Below are 16,073 nucleotides of genomic sequence, written 5' to 3' on the forward strand. Positions count from 1 at the left end.
GCAGCAGTGTGTAGGATGAGAGTAAGATTGTCTCTTTCTATTCTCTCTAACTTTCCCTTTGCTTTTAACCGTGCAGTGGTTGAACCATTATCTCTAGAATGAACCTTGATGCAAGTGAGCTACAATACCAAACATTTGAAGTTCTACTGATTTAACTACCCGATTAGGAAGATCATTCCACAACTTGGTCACATCTGGAATTAAACTTCTAGAATACTATGTAGTATTGAGCCTCATGATGGAGAAGGCCTGACTTTTAGAATTAACTGCATACCTAGTATTACGAACAGGATGGAACTGTCCGGGAAGATCTGAATATAAAGGATGGTCAGAATTATAAAAAATATTATGCAACATGCATAATGAACTAATTGAACGACGGTGCCAGAGGTTAATATCTAGATCAAGAATAAGAAATATAATAGACCGTAAATTCCTGTCCAACATATTAAGATGAAAATCAGCAGCTGAGGACCAGACGGGAGAACAATACTTGAAACAAGGTGAAATGAAAGAATTAAAACACTTCTTCAGAATAGATTGATCACTAAAAATCCTCAAAGACTTTCTAAATAAGACAATTTTTGTGCAATTAAAGAAGACACAGACCCAATGTGTTTCTCAAAAGTAAATTTGCTGTCGAGAATCACGCCTAAAATTTTAAAAGTCATACAAAGTTAAAGAAACATTATCAATGCTGAGATCCAAATGTTGAGGAGCCACTGTCCTTGTACTTACAATCATACTTTGAGTTTTGTTAGGATTCAACTTCATACCCCATAACTTGCACCATGCACTAATTTTAGCAAGATCTCTATGAAGGGACTCAGCAACCCTAGGAGATGGAATTTATGCAAAGAGAGTAGCATCATCAGCATATGCAACAAGCTTGTTTTCAAAACCAAACCACATGTCATGTGTATATAGTATGTAAAGTAATGGGCCAAAAACATTCCCCTGAGGAACACTGGATATCACATTCCTACACTCATTATGGTGCCCATCCGCAACAACTCTTTGCGATCTGTTTCTTAAAAATTCAATAATGATGCTCAGAAACGACCCACCCACTCCAAACTGTTTGAGTTTGAAAACAAGGGCATCATGATAAACATGGTCAACGGCAGCACTAAGATCAAAGCCAATCATACGAACTTCTTGACCACAATCAAGGGCTTTCTGTACATCATTGGAGATTGTAAGAAGGGCATCACAAGCCCCAAGGTCTTTATGAAAACCAAATTGCAAACTAGGGAACAGATGATGACCTTCAGCAAACCTATCAAGATGTTTTGCCAAAAGATGTTCAAAAACTTTAGATAATATGGGAGTTATGAAAATTGGGTGGTAATCAGTTGGACTTTAGCTACCACAAACATATTTACATAGTGGAGTAACATTACCAATTCTACAACAAGTGCTAAAATATCCTCTTCTTGCTAAATAACATAACTTTGGAGCTAAGAAACCTGCAGTCTATATAAAAAAACAAATGTTCTACCATTTGTGTTTACACCTCCTTAAGCATCAAGGTCCATCAAGAGAGTTTTGATTTTATCAAATCGAAAAGCTAAACTAGTTAGTTTAGCATCAGGAAAATAGGAATGAGGAAGTTCGAGTTTCTCATTCCTCTGCTTGCTGTCAAACACATCTGCCAAAAAAGGTTGCCTTTTCTTTTGGAGAATGAGTGACATAGCCATCTGGTTTAATTAAAGGGGGAACTGTTGCATCTACACCAAAGAGTGCAGATTTAAGGGTAGTCCACCACTCATGCTCCTGGGTTGTACCAGAGAGGGTTTCTTTTATGGTTAAATTGTATTCTTTTTCAGTTGAAGCATAAACTCTGAGCCAAAGCTCTAAGCTAAGTATAGTTATTCCAGGTCAAATTTGATCTGTTACCCTTCCGAAGATGATAGGCCTCCTGCTTCTCCAAATAAGCATGTCTACAATCATCATTGAACCATGGTTTGTCCTTCACTCGGTACTGTAGTACACGAGAAGGGATACGCCTATCAATTATGTTTACTAGATCCTCATTCAAAGCGACGACAAGATCAACACTACCATACAATTGTGACCAATCCAAGCCCAAAAGATCATGTGCAAGATCCCATTCCAGTCTGCTTGAGATTTCATATAAATCTTACATTTGTAAGATACATCAAGGACAGGCTGCTCAGTCTTCACTACTAATGAAGTCAGGGCATGATCAAATGTCCCAACTGGACAACCAACCTTACTTGTTATAACGCCAGGGGATTCGTGTATACGAGGTCCAAGCCGTTCCAAACCTGTGAGAAGCTTCACTTATGATTTGCTCACAGCCTGATTCAAGAGGCAAAGTCTAAAGCTCTTATGCCATGGCGATCGGTAAGAGAAACAAAGTTTAACCACTCCCTATGGTGAGCATTAAAATCACCAACAAAGACAAAAGGTGCCTTTCTATCATCATCTTGTCTCTTAGCCATAATGGTAAGAAGACAATCGAAGATAGAATCATCCATGTGAGGATTCCGGTAGTTCGAACACAAATAGAAGTTATGCCTGCCACAAACTTATATGTCATATCCCATAAGGATGCAGGTTCCTTCATGACTATCAGTCTAGATGACAGAAGCCATGGAAGGGGATTGGAAATTACACTAAGGTCTTGAGTATTCTAACATCCCAGAATTTTAAACCAGCCAATTTGGTCGTAGGAACTTGCTCCCTCTTAGTGTTAAATGGCCAATTAAAGGACTTAACTTGTATTCTATTAGGAACGAGTATTTCTCCTAACCATGTAAACCTAAGTATTTTAATATACACTTCCCGCCTCATCCATCCAGCAAGTCTTATGTGAAAGTCAAAGTTGCTACTCTGTTCCTAACAACCGAACTTCCAGCTTCGTTGAAATCGTACTCTTATTTGAAGGACTCAGGTGTGTATAATTAGTAAAAATGCAAATGACTTTTAAAAATTTATGAAATTGTATGCAATTTCATCCTTCTTTGCAATAGGTAAGCTTGAAGAATCCGGATTCTGAACGTATAAACAAGTACGCAGTTTCCTTAAGTGTGGTCAACCAAGCACGTCTACAAGACCTTCTTGCAGCACTCAGAAGTGCCCCTGGAACTGCCGTACTGCCAAGTAATGTTTTTCAGGTGAGCTGGTTTGTTGCGTTGAACAGGATTTTGATATAGTTTTACTATAACTTCGATAGGTTTCTTCTGTTAAAAGGTACTTCAGTACTGTAATTAAATTTCATTTGTAAATGTAATTTTCAAGCATATTATTATTATTATTATTATTATTATTATTATTACTACTATTTTTATTATTACTACTTCCTAAGCTACAACCCTAGTTGGAAAAGCAAGATGCTATAAGCCCAGGAGCTCCAACAGGGAAAATAGCTCAGCGAGGAAAGAAAAGAAAGAAAATTAAAGTATTTTAAGAAAAGTAACATTGAAAATAAATATCTCCTATATAAACTATAAAAACTTTAACAAAACAAGAGCAAGAGGAATAAGGTAGAATATTGTGCCTGAGTGTACCCTCAAGCAAGAGAACTCTAACCTATCTCAAATTGATGGATAATCCCTCCCACATATGGATGTGTTGTATGATATATCCTGCCTCAAACCAACCCTTCCGAATTGTAGTCCCTACTGGTCTTCAGCTGCTGATTCTCATCTTAATTTGTTGGACAGAAACTTACGGTCTATTAAATTTCTTATTCCTGATCTAGATATTAATCTCTGGCACCGTCGTTCAATTAGTTCATTATGCATGTTGCATAAGATTTTTCATAACTCTGACCATCCTTTACATTCAGATCTCTCTGGACAATTCTATCCTGTTCGTAATACTAGGCTGGCAGTTAATTCTAATAGCCAGGCCTTTTCCATCATAAGACTCAATACCACGCAGTACTCTAGAAGTTTTATTCCAGCTGTTACCAAGTTGTGGAATGATCTTCCTAATCGGGTTGTTGAATCAGTAGAACTTCAAAAGTTCAAAGTTGGAGCAAATGCTTTTTTGTTGACCAGGCGGACATGAGTCTTTTTATAGTTTATATATGACATATTTGTTTTTGAAGTTGTTAATAGTTTATATATGACATATCTGTTATGACGTTGTTACTTTTTTTAGAATGATTTACTGTTAATTTGTTCTCTTCAGTTATTTATTTCCTTATTTCCTTTCCTCACTGGGCTATTTTTCCCTATTGGAGCCCCTGGGCTTATAGCATTTTGCTTTTCCAATTAGGGTTGTAGCTTGGATAGTAATAATAATAATAATAATAATAATGTGGAAGAAACCGATTGCACATACCAAATAGGGGGAAGTTACTCCCCACCCCCATAACCTATCCCTTAGAGGCACTGTTTACAAACTTTTCTCTTTGTCATTTTAGCTTTCTTCTTGAAAATAATTCACATAGAATACTTTTGTTGTTGTTATTTTGGGAAAATATATAAATTGCTCTATAGAGTTAAAAGAATTATTTAAAAAGATATGAATTGCCCGATAGGTTTCAAATATGAGAGTAAAGTGCTGCAGTTAAAAATGGTGTCTAGTTTGTCAAATTTGAGTGCTTAGTTATCAGGAATTAAATACTGTATATGTAAAAAATCCTTGGATTCATGAAGTTAAAACCATTCATTGCACAGGTTTTGTGAAAATTCCAATGTCCCATAGATTATATAGGATTAGGGTTACCTATTATTGTATAGTCGTTTCAAAATTTCATGAATGTAATCTTTGTAAAGTAAAAGGGTTGGTAATTGGCCCTTGGTTTTATTAACCCTTATACCCCCAAGCTATTTGGAACTTTTCAACCCTTAACCCCCAGGCATTTTCTTTTTCAAGCACATGTGGCAATATATTTTTTTTAAATTGCTCTAACAGCCTTAAGTTTTGTCATTGAGAGGTTAGGTTAGTCTCATTCTTTTGGAAAATGCCTGAAGTTTCTCAAAAAGTTATCAGAAATATGCCAAAAAAATGTAAATATCAGTTTTTTGCAAGGACGGACCGGTACGTCCATGGGGGTAAAGGGATGAGTTTTGTGAAACGTACCCGTACGTCCATTGGAGGTAAAAGGGTTAATGCCACTTTATTGATAAGAGGAACATCTGTGGTACGAAAAAATCAAAAGGTCTGTTTATCACTTGCAATGCTACTCAAGTTGATTGGTTATTTTTAATTAGTTTTTACCAATTAATTTGATTTTTCAGATGCTTGAAGTTATGTTTAATCACAGCCCCATACCAATTAATTTAATTTTTCAGATGCTTGAAGTTATGTTTAATCACAGCCCCATACCAATTAATTTAATTTTTCAGATGCTTGAAGTTATGTTTAATCACAGCCCCATACCAATTAATTTAATTTTTCAGATGCTTGAAGTTATGTTTAATCACAACCCCATACCAATCAATTTAATTTTTCAGATGCTTGAAGTTATGTTTAATCACAACCCCATACCAATTAATTTAATTTTTCAGATGCTTGAAGTTATGTTTAATCACAACCCCATACCAATCAATTTAATTTTTCAGATGCTTGAAGTTATGTTTAATCACAACCCCATACCAATCAATTTAATTTTTCAGATGCTTGAAGTTATGTTTAATCACTGCCCCACCGTGAAGTATGATTGTGTTGGCAGAAACTCCTTTTTTTCATGTGGAGGGGAGTTTGGCCCTCTGACACCTCTGGGTGGGGGAAAAGAAGGTGTCGTTGGCTTTTTCAGCTCGCTGCGACCTTGTGCATGGAAGAATGGGTCAATGCTCCTTAATGTTGACAGTAAGTTGAATTAATGTATATTGAAATTATGAAATTTGATTTTTAAGTTTATCAGAATGACAAATGTCCTGTATTCAAAGTGGGTTGAAGTGATAGGGGAAAAAGACTCTATTTCAGGAACCATTTGCCAGTGTTGTACTGCTTAGCAATTAGGCTCTCTAGAATGAAGTTGTCATTTTTTGACATTGTGTGTGTAAATGAAAGTAGTTTTTTCTATAAGTACCCCTCTGCTTAAATTTTTTTATTAATTTTATTCAATACTTTTGTTAAAATCCTTGTCACCAACATAGAGTTTAAGATCAACATTTATATATTTCTAGGTCTTTTGATATTATGAGAAGATTCTACTAATAACAGTGACCTACTGAACTCTTTATTTAGATGGTATATCAGATCATGCATTTCTAAAATAGTCCAGTAGTATTAATATTCTGCAGTGTTAGTCATAAGGGTCTGTCTATCCTAAATTCTTCTCATCCTTTCAAGAAAACCCACCAAATGCAAAAACAAGGTTTTTGTGGGTGGAATACAGATGATAATTTCATTATACAGTCGTACTTATTTGCAATTAGCTTGGGGATTAAGGCCAGCTGTCCCCTTTGAAACACAGCATTGGTCGTTGCAGGGGTCCGACATTGAAGGGTCTTGTTTTATAGTAAATATCAGGTGGAAAGTATCTACACGGTAGGTGTTTGTACATACATACATACATATACCAGGGCACTTCCCCCAATTTTGGGGGTAGCCGACATCAACAAATGAAACAAAACAAAAAGGGGACCTCTACTCTCTACGTTCCTCCCAGCCTGACAGGGGACTCAACCGAGTTCAGCTGGTACTACTAGGGTGCCAAAGCCCACCCTCCCCCGTTATCCACCACAGATGAAGCTTCATAATGCTGAATCCCCTACTGCTGCTACCTCCACGGTCATCTAAGGCGACCGGAGGAAGCAGCAGGGCCCTACTGGAACTGCGTCACAATCGCTCGCCATTCATTCCTATTTCTAGCACGCTCTCTTGCCTCTCTCACATCTATCCTCCTATCACCCAGAGCTTTCTTCACTCCATCCATCCACCCAAACCTTGGCCTTCCTCTTGTACTTCTCCCATCAACTCTTGCATTCATCATCTTCTTTAGCAGACAGCCATTTTCCATTCTCTCAAGATGTTTGTGCAAGGTATTAAAGTGAACATTCGGAAATAATTGAGGCAAATTTTTAAAATGGTTTTCACATAAGGTTAGAAGGTAGATTTATTAGTAAATAACTGGTTTGAAGTACTAAGTTATCACAGTCGTACCCCAAACACAATCCTGAATGTTTTTCATTTGGAACTTTCCCTTAAATGGTTATTCACGTAGGGGCCTTTTTAGAACACTATGGTAGCATTGCCCAAGTTAAGCTAACCTTGGTGTCTCGATATGTAAACTTTACCAATTTACTGTGTATCTTTTATGAATATACTGGATAGGTTTTGGTAAAACTTGTTTATAAAAGTCATAATTCTCATTCTAAGTATATGATGATTTATGGTCTTTATTTATGGCTGGGTTGTATATCGAAATAGGTAAGTAGAACAACCTAAGTTGTTATAAATGAGAGTCTGTTATGCATGGACAAAGGTTTATCTTGAAGTGTTGTGAATTGATTGACGAGTTCCTGTTTTGAAATGTTACGAATCTGTACAGTAATCATGGTTGGTGTTGATATTTGCAAATTTATGTAGATTTAATTCTTCTTGGAAACACAAACATTCCAGTTTTTTCAGACCACAACATTGGTAACTAAATCTTGAATTAAACAGACTCTGATACCAGGCTTAACTTTTCATAGAAATAAAATAACTAAATAAAAAAAGTGATCCAAGTAAAGAAAAGAAGTAAAACTACAGTTTAGAATTTTGCTTTTATGCTTGGCAATCGGTAAAACTACCAGGAACAAGGGAACTGTCAGCCAGATGATAAGATCAGATAATGTTGAACCTTTCACATATATAAGCATTGTGACCTGCAGCCAAGTATGAAAATAATGAATGTTATTACTTTTTTCCATCAACAGTTGCGAATAAAGTCTACTACAAGGAACAGACTGTGTTGGAATTTATGGGTGAAATAGGGTTTCATCCACAAGACTTAACGAGAGGACTGAATAGAGATAACCAGAGAAAACTAGCGCAAGCACTAAAGGGATTACAGGTCAGTCAAGAGAGAATTTTTCATTTCAATAAGGTATTATATAGCTGCATGTAAAGGGAGGAAACGGTTGATCACATTTGCTTGTATTATGCAGCAGTCCAGTGAATTTATTAAAGTTAGACCTAACTAGCAAACACATTGCCTGACTTGTCTTTTATTCAATTTATTAATGTTAGACCTAACTAGCAAACACATTGCCTGACTTGTCTTTTTTTCAATTTATTAAAGTTAGATCTAACTAGCAAACACATTGCCTGACTTATATTTTTTTCATTGTGATCCTAGCTTTGTTAATTCTTTTTCTGCTAAGCATCATATTTTAATTTTTACCTTGTTTCAATTTGGCATTGACCTGAAAACAAATCCGTTAAGGGAGCCAGGGGAGAGATGTACAAATGTGATGCAGTGGAGTTATTAAACCGTGTTTATAACAATACATAAATACATATACCAAGGAACTTCCCCAATTTTGGGGGTAGCCGACATCAACAAATGAAACTAAACAAAAAAGGGGACCTCTACTCTCTACGTTCCTCCAGCCTAACAAGGGACTCAACCGAGTTCAGTTGGTACTGCTAGGGTGCCACAGCCCACCCTCCCACATTATCCACCACAGATGAAGCTTCATAATGCTGAATCCCCTACTGCTGCTACCTCCGCGGTCATCTGAGGCATCGGAGACAGCAGCAGGGCCTACCGGAACTTCATAATGATGATGAAGGAATAATGTTAACCTTCCGGAATTTCTAATGTTAGGACAGAGTCATGGCAATACTGTAGGGATGTGAGATGAATGATAAAGCATTAAGAAGGGAACAGTTGATTATGCTAATGGTAGGCAATTATTACACTGATTTTTGAATGATTAAATGCCTTTTGAAAGGTAATGAATTCACGTTACGGTATTACCTTTAGCATTTCAATGAGCAAATTTAAGAAATTTGTCTTTGATGTAAAGTATATTGTTGCATACTGTGTGCTATCAAGCTAGCCTATGTATTAAGTTAATGGCACCACACCATCTAAACTCATCACATTACAGTACATTGATTCTTATGTTTAGCAAACTTTAGTTTTTGGAAGGTACAGTACTGTATATGAAATGCTAAATGTAGAATTTTCTTGAAATTGTCCCCAAGAGCTTTTACTGTTAAAGGTGTATGAAATTTTAAATCTTTTACGTTGCAATTTCAATCTCAAATAGATTATTACCAGAAAGTAGAAACTCTGATACATAAAAATTTAGATCTTCAAGACTTTACAGCAAGGTGTTTGCAACTTTAAATCCATCATAAATTGCTACTAAACAGTTAAACTGAGAGAAAACCCAACAAGGTTATTGAATGAACATGTGTCGCTACCTAGAAATCCCGAACAGACAAATATAATACTCAATTTGGGAGCAGGGATCTCCAAAACGCCTGACATCTTCAAAAACACAAAATAACACAGAGCTACGAAAAACACGTCCGAACGTTCACGGGTGCTAACAAGGAATGAATGGGAGAAGGATAGGTAGTGGTGGTGTGGGGGGGCCAGTAGCTGTAGTGAACGGCACCTCATAGTAACGGGGGATTTTGAGGAGGGAGAAGTCTAATTGGAAAGGGACCTCTGGTAGTGGTATCGCTCGCCCCAGTTTTAATACCGACACCCTTTAGGGGTGAGCGAGCTGGGTATATTCCTGGCATTTCACTGGGCGACACAGGTTCCTCGCCCAAAAATAGATTTTTCCTTTGTCAAAATCCCTTATTTATATCATTTTTACTTCACTCTTGCTTCCTTATTTCCATCTGAAACTCCCTCTTCTAACATTTATCTTATAATGTAACTCTATGGTTTTACTCTACCTTACTTTGCCTTAGAAGTACTAGGATGCTGATGGCCTCACATGCCCCAGCATTAGCTTATTTAGCCCAAATTCATAAATTCAATCCGAATTAGATTAGAGAAACGTACTATATATGAAAAGTGAAATCCCTCATTAACCCTTTTACCCCCAATGGACGTACTGGTAAGTTTCACAAAACTCATCCCTTTACCCCCATGGACGTACCTGTACGTCTTTGCAAAAAACTGTTTTTTACCCTTTTTTTTGCATATTTTTGTTAACTTTATGAGAAACTTCAGGCATTTTCCAAAATAATGAAACCAACCTGACCTCTCGATGACGAAAATTAAGGCTGTTAGAGCAATTTAAAAAAAAAATATTGCAAAATGTGCTTGAAAAAAAATGCCTGGGGATTAAGAGTTGGAAAGTACCAAATAGCCTTGGGGGTAAAAGGGTTAATTGATGGTAAACAATACAACTTTGAGCAAGGTATACGGAATATTACTGCTTAATGTTGAACAATATAGCTTTGAGCACTATTCTATCTAATTTCTCTTCCTCTGTTTTTTTTTTTTTTGTTTTAAGTTATACTTTATATATGGAAGTTTTCAGTGTTGGACCCCTTGGGCTTATAACATCTTGCTTTTCCAACTACTGTAGGGTTATAACTTAACTTGTAATAATAGTAGTATGGAATATTACTGATGCACAATATAGATTGGAGCAAGGTATATGAAATATTAATTTAATGATAAACAATGTAGCTTGGAGCTTGCTATATGAAATAAAGGTATACATATTTTCAAATATAAATCTGTGCCAAATAATATGGCTTTGAGTATTAGTCAATTACAGATTATGGAATTTTTATACTTATGCCAAACAGGTACAGGTGACCCACACTTTGAAGTGCCGAAGATACAAAGTGCAAGGCGTTTCCCCACTGGGTTCGGATAGACAGACCTTCCCTCTTACAGATCCAACCACACAGACGACTACACAATGCACTGTGGAAAAGTATTTCATGATGCAGTATAATAAAAGATTAAGGTATCCAGCTCTGAACTGCCTGAAGGTTGGACCACAAACGAGAAATATATATTTGCCAATTGAGGTGAGTATTTCAATCGGTTGATTTTGAAGACAGAAGGTTGTACAGTATACTATCAGCTTATATTATTAAAAGTTGAGATGGACATTTTTGCCAATATACCACTCCCATTATTAAAAGTTTTACTATAGTTTTGTCAATAAAACTATTTTATGTAGATTAGGAAACCAATCACAGCAATTCCAATGGCGGACACTAGTGTCCTCGTGTGTAAGATGCCTAAGGGTTGGAAAGTTCCAAATAGTTTTGGGGGTAAAAGGGTTAATGTTGTTTTTTGAAATGTATATCTGATTGTTTGAGTATGTATAATGTATATATTTTTATTTTGTTTTAACTTGAAATGTACAAAAGTACAGTAGCTAGTAAAGTTCATATGCCAGTACTTATAAAAGTGTTATCCATAAGAATTTAAATTCATACATACATACATATACCAAGGCACTTCCCCCAATTTTGTGGGGTAGCCGACATCAAACAAATGAAACAGAAAAGGGGACCTCTCCTCTCTATGTTCCTCCCAGCCTGACAAGGGACTCAACCGAGTTCGGCTGGTACTGCTAGGGGTGCCACAGCCCACCCTCCCCGTTATCCACCACAGATGAAACTTCATATGACTGTATAAAAAAGGGGAAAACTTAGGGGAGGGATGGCAAGCTTCCAGCCTCATAAAAAAAAAATCTTCTATACAAATATACGATATGATGTGTATTTTTTATATTGTGTATTCACTTAGTATTTTTAATACAGAATTTAAATCCTATAAGTATGTAGACCTTTTAATACAGAATTTAAATCCTATAAGTATGTAGACCTTGATATATATCTGCAAAACTCAAATACAGGGAATTCTGGGCAAAAAAATTAGAACATGAAAATATCTTCAGATCAAACAACCTTTCTGAGAAATGTAGCTCATTTGCTCCCGGAAGGTTTTATTACACAGGCAAGATGTCATACAAGAATAGTTTTGTCATCACATTTCTGTAACTTATCAGTATTTTAATTACATGGTTAGAGCATTCTGTCAGTGGAAGACCAAACAATCAGCTGATCACTGAAACACAGTACAGTATATATATGTTGAAACCCAAGAGGATTTTGAAATATGGCCACATTGGTAGATTTTTATCATTGTGTGTCTTTTTATGTAGACTATAGTAGACCCCAGTTTTTTTAAGTAAAACATAAGGGCTGATTGGTATAAAGTTTGGCCATTTTTTATAAAAATATATCCTTTTTGAGGGATTTTCAAAAGCTACATAGAGATTAAAGGGTACCTTATTTAATATACTGTACAATTGTAGCTATTGATTGAGATTAAATTGAATATCTGTACAGGTGCACACCTGTGGGGACCTAAAATTGAGTTAATTTTAATTTTGTAATGTATTTCTCTGGAGACTTAACAACAATGAAAGTTACCAAATCAAATAAAGCATGATTTTAGTATGTAAGGCAGAAAACAATGGAACAATAAGGAGGACATCAAGACAGGATAGGTAAATGCTTTTCGTTATCTCAATTATAATGTCAGCGATGAAAATTTAAGTTTCTTTTACACAAATTAAAATGAGCAATGTATATGTATATGAAGATGATGAATCAGAATATATATATGCTCTAATAGTACAATGAGGCACTTTGCATCAGTAAGTGTAGGGTGAGATGATTAATAGTACAGTGATATAAACGTTAGAGACACGTGTGTGATTAATACATCGAGAGATGTCAACACAGCAGTTTGATAGTGGTATAAACTTTTAGTCAAATAAGAGCACCAATGAGAGTCCTAAAAGAGAAGAAAACCAGTGTTATATTTGTAAGGTATTGGTCTTATAAACCTCATTCCTCCATTATGTTTTATCTATAAATTTAACATGGTGTAAACAGCTTGTAGAGGAATGCACACGTTCCTTCTAATGCCCTTGCTAAAATTGAGAAGTAATGGTATATTAAACATGATTCCAGACACTTTACTTTATGAAATAATTAGTGTAATTAATACTCTAAATTTACTTTTGTCAATTTGAAAGCAGTAAAATACGGAAACAGACGACGACCACAAGGCCTATGTCCTCTCGCATTATGTAACCATGATGCTTTTCAGTCTCCTTTATGATATTTGGTGTAGATATTAGACATTTTTATTTGCAATTGTTGGTGTAATATATATTTTCCATTGGTACATACATACATACATATGCCAAGGCCCTTCCCCCAATTTTGGGGGGTAGCCGACATCAACAAAGAAACAAAAACAAAAAGGTAAAAGAAAAAATAGAATTGGTTGTTTTCTATATTCTTCGAGTGAACTTGACTTAATGTATTGGATAACAGGATTTGCTTAGTTACAGCCAAAGACTGACTGAAGTAGGCCTACATCTAAGGCCTTTCACTTTATCAACTATGGGAGGTATTTTTACAGGGAGTCATGCACATCATATAGCTAGCAGATCCCAGTTATTAACCCTTTACCCCCAATGGACGTACAGTACTGGTACGTTTCACAAAACTCATCCCTTTACCCTCATGGACGTACATGTACCGGTACGTCCTTGCAAGAAACGGCTATTTACCTTTTTTCGCACATTTTTGAAAACTTTATGAGAAACTTCAGGCATTTTCCAAAAGAATGAGACCAACCTGACCTCTCTATGACAAAAATTAAGGCTGTTAGAGCAATTTAGAAAAAATATATTGCAAAATGAGCTTGAAAAAGAAAACGCCTTGGGGTTAAGGGTTGGAAAGTTCCAAATAGCTTGGGGTAAAAAGGTTAAGGTTGAATAATTAATGTGTATTTATTTGTTTTTCCAGTTTTGCAAAATTCATAAAGGACAGAAAGACAACAGAAAACTTAATGAGTATGAATTGTCCCAACTGATAAAATCTACTGCTAGACCACCTCACGAAAGATTGAAAAGTATTTTCAATGTAAGGAGACAAGTGGATTTCAACAGGGATCCCCTTATTAGATCATTGGAGTTTTCTGTAGCAGACCAGGTAAGAAAATCTCTCTCTACTCTCATTGTTGTATGTTGTGTACATAGACTTCAAGGACAATGTATACTTGATTTTTTAACCATCAAGCAGTAATGAAAACTAACTTCATGTAGGTAACCTCGCCTGTTATGCCTTACTTTATTACTAGTAGACAGGAATAGCAATGAAGGTAAGTCATGAGGTTGCATGTAACACCCTTTTAATGTGTCATTGGTTTTTATCTTAATCTCAGAATTTATTAGCGTCTATAATTGTAGTCTTTACAATGTTCTCTGACACTTGGGAAACCAATCAATTTTATCATCAGAGATTTAGTGGAAATATTCAGTGGTGGCAGCAAAGATGCGATAGATAGTTTTGTTAATTGACAGTCACTCCATAAACAAGTATCGTGTTATTCGAACAGCTTGTAGCAAGTATGTTATTACTGCTGTCCTTTGGAAACACAGGATCCCACAACTGTTATCTTGAGTCCCCTATATGAACAGTTTTTGAGACGATTAAATTGTTTCTGGTGGTTTTTATGTCCAAGCTAAGGGGAACAGATTTTGATAATAGATAAGTTTTGATGGAGTTCCTGTGTAAGGTGAACAGTTGATAATAGATAGTTATTGTTGAAGTACCTGCCTAAGGGGAACATTTGATGACAGGTAAGTTTTGAAGGAGTCCCTATGTAGAGGAAACAGTTGATAATAAATAGTTGTTGTTTGAAGTTCCTGCCTAAGGGGAGTGTGTGATAATAAGTAGGGTTTTTATGCAGTCCCTATGAGGGGGAAACATTTGATAATGGGTAGTTACTGTTGAAGAGGAATGTATGATAATAGGTAGGTTTTTGATAAACTGCCTTTGTAAGAGGAACAGTTGATAATAGGTGGTTAATGTTGAAGGTCTTGGCTAAAGGGAATGTCTGATAATAGGTAGGCTTTTGATGGAGTCCCTGTGTAATGGGAACATTTCATAATAGGTAGTTATTGTTAAAGTCCTGGTTAAGGGGAATATTTGATAATAGGTAGATTTTGTTGGAGTCCCTGGCTAAGGGGATCAGTTGATAATACGTAGTTTCTGTGGGGAGGGCTAAAGCGAGGATTTGATAATTGCTAAGTTTTGTTGGAGTCCCTGGCTGAAGGGAACAATGATAATAGGTAGTTTTTCTGGGGGAGTTCCTGGCTAAAGGGAACAGTTGCTAAAAGGCCTTTCCTGTTGGTAGAAGTTGATCCAGTCATCAGATTTTGTTCATTATTTTACAAAATTTTTAACAATTTTTTTTACTGAAAATAATTTTTATTGCCATTTGTCATAAATATGAAATTATTTTGAATAGAATGGATAAGTGAAACAGTTTCTTCTCTAACTGGTGTTGACCTGGTCTTGGGGGCTTCATCACAAAGTGTGCGACTACCTCAAACCATATTTATATTTATATCTATTTATTTCAGCCTGTAGATATAGATGGGAGAGTTTTGCCCGCACCCAAACTCACGATGAATGAAGAACTGTTGCCCAGAGATGGAGTGTGGGATGCAAGAGACAGGAAATTTTACAATGGTGCTCAATTGAACAAATGGGCTGTTGTGAATTATGATCCTAAGTTCATTCAGGAGGATATGCTGTGGTATGTACACACACACACACACACACTTTTTTTTTTTCTTTTTATTGCATATCAATTACAGCTTTTGATGGTGTGTCTAACACTGAGATGACACACTTTTTATGATCTGAATTCATTGTTTTATCAAGATAGAGTTGAAGCTTACATTTCTGTTCAGGGTTTTGTAGAATTCACTGAAACTCTAACCATTGCTTTCTGGGTCAATTATAGTAGAACAAAGAATCTGTACCATAACTGAAGTCACATGTTTTTGTTGTAGGAAGTTCTTGTCTGCATTGTCAAGAATGGGAAAGGAACGAGGAATGTCGCTGGATAAGCCAACTGTGCAGAAAAGTTTCAACCCTAATCCAGAACGTGAATTACTTGAAATCAAACAAAGAATGCCTGAGGTGCAGCTAATTCTTGTGGTTTTGCCAAAGTATGGTAACGTTTATGGTAAGTGGGTAATGAATTTAAAATATATGTAGATTGTCGAAGTTTAAGTAAGTTTGTAATTTTGATGTTTTATGCAAAATGGTAAGTAAGGCTTTAACTGTGC

General features: G+C 36.0%; 1 protein-coding gene across 1 annotated transcript in view; it reads left to right on the forward strand.

The window, feature by feature from the left end:
• LOC137654716 (protein argonaute-2-like) overlaps positions 1 to 16,073 on the forward strand; it is a 91,798-nt gene that overhangs the window by 33,977 nt on the left and 41,748 nt on the right. Inside the window, exons 4-10 of the mRNA XM_068388612.1 lie at positions 3,000 to 3,143; positions 5,598 to 5,790; positions 7,848 to 7,984; positions 10,699 to 10,926; positions 13,738 to 13,923; positions 15,360 to 15,535; positions 15,795 to 15,970. Coding sequence (XP_068244713.1) covers positions 3,000 to 3,143; positions 5,598 to 5,790; positions 7,848 to 7,984; positions 10,699 to 10,926; positions 13,738 to 13,923; positions 15,360 to 15,535; positions 15,795 to 15,970 — 1,240 coding nt within the window. The remainder of the gene's footprint in view (positions 1 to 2,999; positions 3,144 to 5,597; positions 5,791 to 7,847; positions 7,985 to 10,698; positions 10,927 to 13,737; positions 13,924 to 15,359; positions 15,536 to 15,794; positions 15,971 to 16,073) is intronic.

Source organism: Palaemon carinicauda, chromosome 15, assembly GCF_036898095.1.
Source record: "Palaemon carinicauda isolate YSFRI2023 chromosome 15, ASM3689809v2, whole genome shotgun sequence".
In the NCBI taxonomy this organism is placed as follows: Eukaryota; Metazoa; Arthropoda; class Malacostraca; order Decapoda; family Palaemonidae; genus Palaemon; species Palaemon carinicauda.